Consider the following 12693-nt stretch of genomic DNA (forward strand, 5'->3'; position numbering starts at 1 on the left):
AAAAAAAAAAAGACCTGGCACTAGCTGGGAAAAGTGTTGGGTAAGCTGAGCTGTGGGGAAGCACAACATTGTAGAGGAACATAGGATTGGAAGGGGGCCTCCTGGTCTAGTTTTGTATGTTCAGAAGCAGCTGTTTTCTCAAGGATGGCCCAAAATCGCCACTTCAAGTTCACCCACAACTTTAAGCCTTAAAACCAGAAATACCGCAGCTACAGCATGCTGTAGGTAAAACCAGGGGAGGATGAGCAAAAGCATTTCTGGGTGTTTTCTGGGTAATTATGCGCAGGAGCATCAACTCACTCCAGTCAAAAAACCTCTACATGATATGTCCCCCTCCTCCCCATGCCCCTGTTCAAAAATAAGAAAAAGGAGAGAAGTCCCTTCTTGGCCTGTATCGGTTGATCAGAAAAAGTTCTGAAACATAGGCTTGGTGGACATTTGCCAAAATGCAAGGGCAAAGACTGATGAAGGAGCCTGGAGCGGTAAAAAATGGGCTATAGTTTTAGGGGAGATGACTAGAGATTTGAATGGAAAGAGATCACATGAGATGCTGAGAAGAGCAAGAAGTAGGAATGGCTGGGAAAGGAGACTGCAAGTGGAGGAAGGCTAAGGAAGGGAGTGAAACTAGAACTTAGTGACAAAGGAGGTTGGTTCCTTGCCCAGTAACAGGTGCAGAAGATACAGGATGTGGGGACAAGGTAAAATACTCATTTCTGAGTGCATTGAGTAGAAAATTGTACTTCTGCTAGAGTGCACACTCCTCAAGCTTGAGGTAGAACCCTAAATTGCTGAGCCCTGCCATTCCTTCGCTGGTAGCAAGCATCCATGAGATTCCCTGCCCCCACCTTTCCAATGCCTGAACCCCTTTGCATCCTGATTCACAATCAGGGGCAGATTAACCATTTAGTGGGCCCTAGGCAACACTGATGTTTTAGTGAGAGATTTAAAAACTAGGAACAAATCACCTAAGAAGAAAGTGGAAGACAGGTTTAGCATGCCTTAAAAATAGAGCAGTATATCAGCAAATGTATCATAGGAAACAGTTGTGCTTTTGCTTTTGTATAATTTAATAGTTCTTAATTTTTAAATATGATTGTTTGCCTTTCTTGGTCTTAGCATAGTTTTAAAAAGATCCTGCAGTTTAAATTAAATCTTCACGGGCCTTTAGAATAGAAGTACTGACAGAGCATAAATGATTATCATCATCGCTACAGACAAATCTAAGACAAATCCAAATCTGGCAACCACCCCTGTAGCCCCTCCTACTGGCCCTCGGAGTATGAGATGAGGGGATGAGCCAGGCTGAAAAGCTTGCAACCACCTGCTTACAGCAGAGCGTGCTGCTAGGAGCATTTGCAGGAGGTGGGGGAGGTTACAGGTACAGGCATCACGGGCTGTGTGACGACGGCGAAGGCAGCAGCAGTGGCAGTCCATAGAGGAGTAGCTGCAGGTGCTACTGGAATAGCTGGGGGGCAGGTACAGGGTACCAGATGGAGTGGAGAGCATTTACCACTTCACACAAAGGGATATTGCAGCACACTTGTCACTCTCATGGCATGACACACCCTTTGGGAGTTACTGCAGTCTAAACAAATGTGAAGTAAGATGGATTAACCACTGTCTCCCAATAGGATCACATTCACCCCATAAAAATAGCCCCAGTTTCATTTCTTCTGAATGGCCTGAAAACAAAGCCTCTCCTGAACTGGTCTGAGGCCTCCCTTTCTGGCCGTGACCGTTTCTGAAAATGTTGGCGTGATACTGAAAATCAGATTTGTAATGACTTGTTTATGACTGCCTTTATGAAATTGCAGTATCGCTCTACAGGTGGCTGTAGCAGGTCATGAATGCCTGGTAATCTAGGGCTAGCAGGATTTGGCTCTGGCAGATTGTAGAAGCTGTTGATTCTGGGTGCAACACTGGGTTATATATTTAATAGTAGTCTGTAAAGTGTGAGTCCACTGTTGCTTTGCATCTGCCTTTGCATCTACCTTTGCTATCGTTTTTCTTAAGTTCATGACTGCAATTGTGGTGGTTGAAAAGTCAGGTGAGAAGTCACCCCAGACTAGGTTAAGGTTGGGGGATGCCTTTGTTCTATCATATGGATAGAGCACCTCTTCCAAGCAAGGTCATAAACTTGTTATTTTCCTTTAATTAACATGTGGAGTAGGGGAAGTAAATGTTAGTTGTGTAATTCTTTGTGCTTTTCACTTAAGTTTTTAAAAACTAATCTCAAGTGGATACATCCACTGCTATAGTGCCAGTTATTTATTTTGCCATATACATAAATGCTAGAATCTTTGCTGGCCCACGAGGAGCTTTGTGGATATGGCTTGGGTACATTTGCTCAGCACTTCCCCAGTTTGTGTGCGTGTGTGTACGCCATCCAGGCAAGTGCTCCTTTAATCAGTATCCTGCTCACTTGGCAGAGTTGACAAAAGCAACAGTAAAAGTTACAAACCCCAAGGCTAAGTACAGACATTTGGGGGCATTAGGGGGAGGTTAAATTGATTCATAATGGTTGTCTGATATCAGGTAAGCCAGGATGGCAGGGACTAGCCAGCAGGATTGGGAATCCCGCAGGCTGGAGGGGATTGGGGATCCAGCAAGCTAGAGGGCAGGCTTGACCTGTGGAGGGAGAGGAGGGCAGGCATGACCTGCAAGGGATCGAGATGGGGAGGTGTGACCCCTCAGGGTTGGGGTGGGGTCCTCCCCCCAGCAAACCCACACCCCCATCTCTCCTGCCTCTCCCCTCACTGGGACTGACTGACTTAGCTCTGGCAGCAGTAAACACTGATAAAAATGGCTGCACACAGAGCAGCCTGTGGGATGGGGGTTGAGAGGACTGGCTCAGTGGGAGCAACGGGGTGGGGGCAAAAAATAGACCAGTGCGGTAGAAGAGGGGAGTGAAAAGAGCAGGGCTGTGGCTGGGGTCAGTGGCTGGGTTTTCCCAGCACCAGGGCTGCGCAAGTGAACAGAAGTACCACGCACTTGGACAGAAGTTGTTCAGCATCTACCCCTTCCTCTCTCTTATCCAGCCTGTGCATCAAATACTGACCTTTGTTTGGTAAACTGACAAGCTGAATGCTAGACTTCAGACTTGCATTTTCTTCTGTTTGGGAATGGTAGAATGTCAAGAGTTTTGCCCTGGGTAGATGCTAGCATTTATATCAAGGTATTGTGTTAGCATTAAAAGGTGTTGTTCTGCCTTTTTTTCTTCAGGGGCTTTGCAGTTGGATTTGGTTTTTTCGGTGCAACCATCTGTGTGTGCAATGAAAGGGCTAAGTGTTGCTTAAGAGTCCCCATTGATTTGTTTGATCCTCAGTTGACAAGGAAGCAGGAAATGGGTCCTAAAGCAGAGGTATCTAAGATCTGACCAGCAAAGCCATATGATCCAGCCCCTGGTGTCATCCCTATGCAGGGCCAGTTCAGCACCCCTTCCCGTGTGCTTGATCCAGTTCCCACTCCAGTCAGTCTGGGACTGTACCGCATATGCTGCCCACTCTTGCCAGTCTGGGATGCAGTGTGCACTTGGTGTACTCACTTCAGGTGGTCTGGGGCAGCTGTCACATCCAGTGCAGTCCTGGACTAGCCAGAGCAACTTCTGGATATGGCATGCGGGAGGGTGCTTTCTGAGTCTCCTGCATGCCAGTTCCAGTGCCTGCTTTTGCCCGTCTGGGACTTGTACTGCGCATGTCCCCTGGACCAGTCTGAGATGGAGCTTCTTGGTGTTTGCATCCTGATCTGGCCAGAGTGAACACAGAAGGCACTGGATTCAGTATGTGGGAGGGGAGAGGGGTTTTGTGGGCCCAGTCTGGCCCACAGGGCTGGCCCTGAACCATTCATCTGGTCCATGAACTGGTTATGGGCCATTTATCTGGCCTGGAGCCAAATAAGTTTGACGCCCCTGTCCTAGAAATCATTCTGCTTTAGTCTGTAAGGCTATAAACAAATGTCATCCAGTGAAGCAGATGAGCTGTGCCAGGATGTGTTCCAGTACAGCTGATCCACTTCTTTGGGTGAAACAGGCATCCTGTGTTGTCCTGCAGGGTCAGGCAACTGCTGCTCCTAGGACTGGCCAGGGCTTGAGTTGCAGGAGAATGTTTGTAGCACATCAGCAAGCAAGGAAACCTGGGTTCCCCCCATCTGCAGAGACATGTAAAAGTGCCCCTATGTACTTTAATCAAGTAGCATTTACAGGATCATCTGTGCTGTTTGGTGTGGGACAGGACCAATTTTTCCCTCACTATAGGTGTGAAGGAACTTGGGACATGAATTCTTGACGCTTGAATGGCCGTTGCTACTGGTGACTAGTAGGTTAGCTGTACTTTCTCATTCTGGTCAGTCTTGCATTCACTTGCAATCTGAGAATAACAGACTCATTTCTAACACAATTCCACAATGGAAACTTTAAAATTCAAAGGATGATGACAGCTCAGCTGTTGCTTTGTGTGTGTGTATCTATATATATAATATATACATTTTTATTTTTTTCCATAAGGTCTGGGTAATGAAGTATAATCCAGGTTAACCATTTTGCTTACAAAGAAACCTGGTGCTTAGATGGTGTAGCAATCTATGTGCCTGGTCAGATAAACACTATAAACTACGATTTTGCTAATTTTAACATACCTATGACAACCATAGCAGTTGCTTATGTGAAGAAATAATTTTAATTTTAGTAGTAATTGAGTGCAGTTTAGCATTTCAAATAAGAGGCCAATGAAGTCCAGCTCCAGATACTATGAAAATGTCAGCAGTTAGGCTTAATGTTTGAGGACAAAAAAATACTAAGCCGTATTTGTAAAGGTAAAACAGATGTTTTGGAATATTCTGAAAATGATATTCTCTCTCTTTCCAGGTGCATTTTACTTGGTGTTTGAATATATGGACCATGACTTAATGGGACTACTGGAATCTGGCCTGGTTCATTTTAATGAAAATCACATAAAATCATTTATGAGGCAGTTGATGGAGGGTTTGGCCTACTGCCATAAGAAGAACTTTTTGCACAGAGATATTAAATGTTCTAATATTCTTCTAAATAATAGGTATGTGAATATAAGTATATACAGATATGTTATACACTAATACCAGACTTGTCCATGGTTACCCAGCTGACCAATGGCAAAAGTGGGAATAGAATACAACTATTCCTAGTCCTTGCCTTGTGCGCTAGTCATTAGAGCACCTGCCATGTTTGCAGAAAGTACTCCTTGGATGTTACGTTTAGTTACACATATGGAAAACAGAGTCTTCTGTGGCTTCCACAGGGAAGTGCAATTGCTGATGAGCATTTGCTTATGAATTAATACCTTGATTCTGTACAGTTTTCAGTTAAAGTGTACAGTATACAACAGGGGTGGCCTCTGCCACTTGTGTGACCTGTTGGCAACCACTGGTAGATCAGAGTGGGGACAGACAGCACAGCAGGAGATGGGACAGGGAACAGAAAGAGCAGGAGATTGGACTGGGGAAGGAGATCAGAGTGGCACTTGGGGAGGGTGCAGGGCTGATTTATGGCACATCTGTATTCAGGTTGCTCCTCGTGTACAAAATGGTGGTGTCCCCCTTCAGATGTTTGCTAACATAGTTATTTAAGTGCTTTTACATTTTTTGTTTTGAATCTTACTAACATACTGCAAAGGACATGCCTGCATTTATCAAGAAGTATTACAAAATGTCCTGTTTCGCTTTTTTAAAAATATTGAAGGCTAGTGTACTCCATAATTGAAAAGATTATTTAGTAGTGTGAATTAGCAAGGGTCATCTGAAGCTATCTGAACATTTGGCACCTACTTAATTTTGTTTGCAGACCTCTTGATGAGATTATTCACTAAACAGTTATTTGTTCCTTTTCCACCAGAGGGCAGATTAAACTTGCAGACTTCGGGCTTGCTCGGCTGTACAATTCGGAAGAGAGGTAAGATAATGCTGCACTGGAGAAATATTTTCTTTTAAATCCTTATACCATATTTTTCACGTATAGCCCACACCTTTTCCTCCAAAACCAGCTGGGGAAAATTGGGGTGTACATTATACACAAAGAAAAGGAATCCCTATGGGTCTGAAAATTTGGCAGGGGGTAGGGAGGAAGGAGGAACAGTGGCAGTGTTAATTGCCATGGACCTGGGAGCCATGTCAATTAAACGCTACCACTGCTTCCCCTCCTTCCCCCACTGTCAAATATCCTGACTTGTTGGGTGCTATACTCCCCACCCACACACCAGATCAGGCTGATGCATAGGGTTGGTCCGTGGCCAGACTTGCTGTGCTGAGTTCGACCTAGCTGAGTCTGGTGTGCCTGGTCCACTGACATGCTGGCTCTGGAGCTACATGCCACATGGGACACAGCACCTGGAGCTGGCACATGGGGTTGGACCTGGCACATCAGTGGTTCCAGAGCCCACACATGGCCTCAAACCTGGCATGCAGCGCCGGACTCAGTGTACCCCTGGGCTGTGTGGCCCCAGACCCGCTGCATGAGGTTGGACTGTCGGTGTTGGATTGGTCTGTGGGCCTTATCTAGCCCAAAGGGCTAGCAGCAGCTCAGGCTTGCCTTGGCTGTTGCCCTAATTGCTGCCACGGTAAGATCTTTTTTTTCATAGTTCCTTTTTAAAAACAGGATGTGTGTTATATTCAGGGATGGAATCTATTAAAAAAAAAAAAATACAATAGTACCAGGAGAAACATTTTTTTTATTCTTCTGTTGGTAGCGTCAGAGTACACGAGAAATGATTAGTGGGGAGAGAATGAAGAACACCTGTAGTCATGGTGCTTTAAAAAGTGAAGATTGTGTTTGTGCAATACCAAAGTTTTTGTCTTTTCAGATGTTTGACAAATGTATTGGAGTTTTTTTGTTTCTTTTCCTCCTAATTGTTTCAAAATACCATTGGTTGGGGGGTGGCTTCTTACTTGAGCATTCACTAGTTGTTTTATGTCCTTTCTTTAAACCTCCAAGGATTAGTGACACCCCAGTTAATCCTTTCATTTTCAATCTAAATTGATTGGAAACAAAAGATTGCTGTTAAGTAGTCTGCCTGATTGCATAAAATAATATTTCTATTTTGTAGCTTAAAAACTATTATCCACCTCTTTCTGCACCAGGAAAGGGTTCAAATAGGAAGAAAAAAGTAACATTTTGCTTATGCTGAGTTTATCCATTGCAATATAGGTATTTTAATTTTGTCCTCTGGGCAGACAAGTCTGGCGAGCTTTGAAGAACAGATACGGGAATGGTTTTATTTAAATAAAAATTTGCTTTGCTTTAGTTTTTGAAAAGAAGTACTTTAAAATGAGTTTGATCTTACAGTTGATCTCTGCTCCTGTTTGTATTTAAGCAAACAGCTGCAGAGTTTATATGGTATAGTAGTAATTTGTTATAAAGATTTGCAATTAGTCTCATGCTCATTTTTAAGTTTACCTTGTACAAAAGGTAGTGTGTGGTCTGGTTCACAAAAATTAGGAGCTATAGTTTACATCATAAGGAATACACATTGGATACTTGAACACAGGTTGTATGCACACATTTGACTGGTGCATACCTGATACTGAAAATGAGGTCTATGGTGTTGATGCCATACAGCATGATTGTTTACTATGGATTCCAGTGGTAAGCATTAGGGCTCTGCAAAGCTTCAGTCGCTGATTCAATTCAGCAGAGATTTGGCCCAGTTTGGTGGCCAAATCTCCGAATCCAAATCAAATCAGGAGACCCTTTTGATGTTTCTGAATCAAATTGGAGAGAATTGACGATTTGAACATAGATACAGCTTTAAATGTATTTTCTATATAACTCAATGTACCAGGTGGCTTGTGAATGCTGAGGTGCTGGGGCAGATAGAGCATACCAGGGGAGCACAGGCGGAGGGAGTCCCCAGCACATTTGGCAGTGGACCCGGAAGTGGACCAGAAGCACTTCTGGTCCGCTTCTGGGTCCACTGGGGAGTGCACAGGGACACTCCCCCACCAGCTTAGCAACTGGTGCCTCCTGGGTCTGGGGGTTACCCAGGGTCCCCTCATGGCTGCTTGCTGAGAGTGGGGAGGGTGTCCCCCACATGCTCCCTGGTGGACCTGGAAGTGACACCCCCCCCTCCCCCCCAAATGCTCCTGCAGAACGTTCCATCCACCCCGCCATTGCAGTGTTCATGAGCCGTGCTGGTACCTTGAGGTATGTAGAAAAAACGTTTAAACTGTCTACAGCCGAATCGCTGATTCTCCAAATCAACATTGAATCTTCAGATTCAGATTCAGCCAGATCGGATCGGGACAGTGATCCGAATCAACAAATCAAATCACTGTCCCTGAGTTGGGCCAAATCCGAATCAAATACAGCCTGTTTCATACGCCCCTAGCAAGCATGTTTTGATGGTAGTGTTGTTGGTTTCAGTGTATTGTGTTTAGCCAGCTGCATTAAGTTGAGAATATAAATTTGATGCTGAAAAACAATTTTGCAAGTTGTCATGTGAAAGGAGAGTTGCAGGGAAGAAGGGCGAATAATTTAAGCAGCTGTTTGGAAATGTTTTTTTCATGGAGACACTTGTTGCAAAGTGAATGAACTGACAGGTGGATGCAGCCCTAGCACAGTACTGTTCAGTGTGTGCCAGGCTTATTTAATGTTCGTGTAACTTCAAGTTTTGATAGTGTGGTTGGCATTACCAGATGGTGTTGATGTGTAGATCAAGTGTTTGTTAATACTTCCTTAATTAATGGAACATATAGCTTGCGAATGGTAAAACTTAAAATTCAGATGGAATAAACCTAACCAGCAACATTATTACTTTATCAACATAATGAAGATTAAAAGGTATCTATGTTGGTTGGCATAACTTCATATTAACTTTAGAAGGTTAATAAGAAGCTGGTTAGAAGCTCTTGGCAATTGATTTGTCAGTCAGGTGCCTGCTGAGTGTTGTTTTGACCTGGAGTAATAGCAGTGATTCTGCGTGCTTTTAAACAATTGTATTATAGAAGCTTTTCTAAATTTTCACTTATCTATATTTTGATATTTGATTTACTGACCTAATTACATACTGTTTAAAAGGATTTGAGATTTAGCAGCAGGAGGAAATAATTTAGGTGTTACTTCTTTCAGTGATTTCTAGATTTACACTCTCCATTTGTCAAACCCAATTTAAAATAGAATTTTTAAATAAGGTACAAATTGTATTTCTAAAAGGCACTTTCAATTCTGTGCTCAACTTGTGAATTCATAGATTTTTGTATGTGGAAAGGGAGGAGTTGTCTCCATACCAATAAAATATAATTAGTTTGTATTCACCTGACTTCCACTCAACTCACCACTAGTCATTGTATTCATAGGCTGCTTAAAATCATTCCCTAAATTATGAAAAATGTTTGAGTATCGCTTTGACAGATTGTGAGCTTGATGGTTGGCCCAATGGAGACCTCACTGGATCCAGCCAACAATTAACTAATTGCCAGTCTGGTGGAAATCACATCAGAGCTGGTTCTAGACCCCAGCGCCAACTGACATTTGGCTGATTGTGGGGTATCCAGATTTCAGCTCGGGAGCCTGTGTTCCTCCTGCACTGGCAAGCATGAAAGGGGTCTGATCTCTGATCCCTGAGTTGCATGTATAGCATGGCAGGAGAGACAACTGTTGGGATCAGAGATCAGATTCCATTGTACCTTTAAATGAGCTTTTGTCAGTGGCATTACACTCCTGTGGCATTTTTTTTATTATTATTTTTTTTAAATCTGTTTCTTTGGCAGAAATGGCCATGCTTGTAGCACACTTATAGAAGGTGACTGATGACTTCAGTGCATGGGCATTACTCTTTTCAGTTGATGCTGAAGTCCCCATTGTAGGTCAGTGTCTTGTCAGGAGACATTTGCCCTGCAGGTAACTATTGTGGTCATTAGCCAGGAGGAACATTAGCCTGAGAGAGGTTGTCCTAGAAACATTTTAGAGCTGGCAATCTTGACCAGCACCATGCAATATTCCTGTTGTTTAATTTGAAGTCCACTTAAGTTATTCAAATGCATTCCTTTGTACCTGTATGCATTTGTGGTTTGAACTCGATTGCCGTCACCAACAGAGCTTAATTGATTCAGGCTGAAATAGGACTTTGCAGAGGTCCAGAATGTATAGTAGGAAAGCTGAAATAGGCAATTCCTATTGAATATTTGCTGTCTTCAATGCTTAAATCTGTGCTGTCCACATGGTAAAATACTGGAATCTGAGCTCTAAAATGGTGTTAAACGTAATCTGAGGTTAGCATCCATAATTTAAAAAAAATATTGATGAAGGAATGAGTGAAGGAAGATCAGAATTGATTACCACATGCCCTGTGCCATGAGCAGCTGAATTCTGTATTACACTGGAAATCCTTCTGTGGTTCCTAAGTAAACACAAATGTAGAAACTCTTATAGCATTAAATACAGAAGAAAGAGGTGCTGTATTGTTAACTTCAGTCATTTTAATATACCCTTCAGTTTTCAGTCTGGTAAAATTCTAGTGGGTTTCTTGGGGAGTTGGTTTTGAAGAGTTGGTAGTGCTACTGTTAATAACCTTATATCCAGGAGGATCTGAGAAGAACTGAGAGTGGTGAAACTAAAGAGGCTAACTAAATATTGTTAACCTTTAGGTTTATTGTCCCATCGAAGTAGGTGATAGTCTTTCATGATTAGGAGGTATTTTTTCAGGCTGCATTTTGGTAGACTCATTTAGGGAGCTTTTTGTTTATTTTTATACGACGGCGGTGATGGTGGACTCAGACTAGTAACAGGGACATTACAGAAAGTGGAACATTTTATTTTTCTCTTATTTTTTTAGAAATCTAGACTGGTGTTTTTCTTGTTTTGAAGCTATAGTTAAAGTTTGAACTTTCTCTTTTTTCCCAGTCGACCATATACCAACAAGGTTATTACATTATGGTACCGGCCTCCTGAACTACTGCTTGGAGAGGAAAGATATACACCAGCTATTGATGTATGGAGCTGTGGGTAAGGATTTTTAATGCAAAAGTAGATGAAGTGTAAGCCATGAACCAAAAGTGAAACTCTCTGATCCTAACAGCTATATTGATGGAATTATGTAAACCTTTATTTTACAGATGCATCCTAGGTGAGCTTTTTACTAAAAAGCCAATATTTCAAGCAAATCAGGAACTTGCACAGCTGGAACTAATAAGGTAATTTGTATGCACTTAACAAAACTTTTACTTTTCCATGGGTGCCAAAACAAGGACTTACAATAGCAACATTTAAAGTATGTCAGAATTGTTGCCCAGAACAAAAATGGCGGTAACTTTTGGGAAACTGTAAAGCAAAATGACCTTTACTTGGAATTGAGTAATTTTGTAGTCTTCATGGGCTTGGTGAGCTGGGCTTTTTATATATATTGAAGCTAGAGTTGCTCTCTGCTGACTTACTGAAGTCTGTGTCGGAGCAGGGCATTTGACATGCCCTCTCTTAAAACAGATGAGAGAGTAGCTTCCTTCCTTCCTTACTTTCCCTCTGCAAATTAAAGGCCAACATGGAGGTGGACATTTGAAGGACAAAGGGGAGGGCATTCCTCAGGAAAAGATTCTCTGCATACTGCTGGCCTCTGTTGTCACTTGGGTCTTCCACATAGCTGCACAAGGACTTTTGCAGGAAAGAGCTTCTCTGCCTTCCATAAATTTCCAGATCCTTGTAGATGTAAATATTCTCTTCTCGTCACCCCTATAAATCTTCTTGGGAAGTTCTTGCTTTGAATTCATACAGAGCCTCCTTTCCCAGTTCAGCCAGCAAAGTGCTTCCTCTTGCTTCTGATATAATTGATGTCAAAATGAGGAAGAGGTCATACCCTGAAAGCTGGTAGAAAGAGCATATAAATTAGTCCTAGCAAATGTAATAGAAGCCCAGAACAACTTTCACCTGAACTTTTTCATGAGAGAGGTCAGTGATGCTGAGATGCCGAAAAGTATTGATTTACGTTTAAATGCTTTATGTAACATGTAGGAAAGGTGGTCTTTACAAACAGCCTTTTAGGAAGTGTAAACCATGGCAGTAGTCATTCTGTTGCTTTCCACTAGTGTAGTGGTTCCCAAACCGTGACAGATTGTGCACTACCAATGATACAACTTTAAGTACCACCAGCAAATTTTTGCCATATAAAGTAATTATAATAAATCTGTTAACGTGTAGCACTGATGGGTTGCCTGCATGCCACAGATTGGGAACTGCTGCGCTAGTGAAAATAAATTCATGCTGTATGAATGTGTTTTCTTTATCCACTAGATGGTAGTGTAGCACTTAATTCCAGCTCTTGTGTACTTCACAAAACTCAGTAGAGTTTTGTATAGATTTAACTGATATCGCTTGCTGTTTGCTTCTTGCTATTAAAAGGATATTCAAATAGATGATCATTAGCTTTGCTGCTTCCTCTTTCCTGATGCCCGACATTTGTGTATCAGTTTAAAACAGCAGGATGATTTCTGGCATGTTTCATCTGGATCTAAACTGCTTGTCATAGCATAGTTCTTAATCATGTATTTGTAAGTTCTTAACTTGTAAAGATATTTACCAGTATCATAGATGACAGGCAAAATATGACAGAGTTCATCCTTTTCCATTTCCCATCCGTCGAGTCCTTCCCTCCAGGACCGTATGTAATGCCAAATCAGGAAAAGTCGTAGTAGAAAAATAGCATTTTTCCATTTTTTTTTTTTTTTTTTTTTTTTTTT

At 42.3% G+C, this 12693-nt stretch overlaps 1 protein-coding gene across 1 annotated transcript in view; it reads left to right on the top strand.

The window, feature by feature from the left end:
• The window catches only part of CDK13 (cyclin dependent kinase 13), a 105863-nt gene that overhangs the window by 78028 nt on the left and 15142 nt on the right, over positions 1 to 12693 (top strand). The window contains exons 9-12 of the mRNA XM_019508721.1: positions 4862 to 5051; positions 5867 to 5923; positions 10868 to 10969; positions 11080 to 11157. Of these exons, the coding sequence (XP_019364266.1) occupies positions 4862 to 5051; positions 5867 to 5923; positions 10868 to 10969; positions 11080 to 11157 (427 nt within the window). The remainder of the gene's footprint in view (positions 1 to 4861; positions 5052 to 5866; positions 5924 to 10867; positions 10970 to 11079; positions 11158 to 12693) is intronic.

The sequence above is a fragment of the Gavialis gangeticus genome, unplaced genomic scaffold (genome assembly GCF_001723915.1).
Source record: "Gavialis gangeticus isolate Ggan-Ray unplaced genomic scaffold, GavGan_comp1, whole genome shotgun sequence".
NCBI lineage: Eukaryota > Metazoa > Chordata > Crocodylia > Gavialidae > Gavialis > Gavialis gangeticus.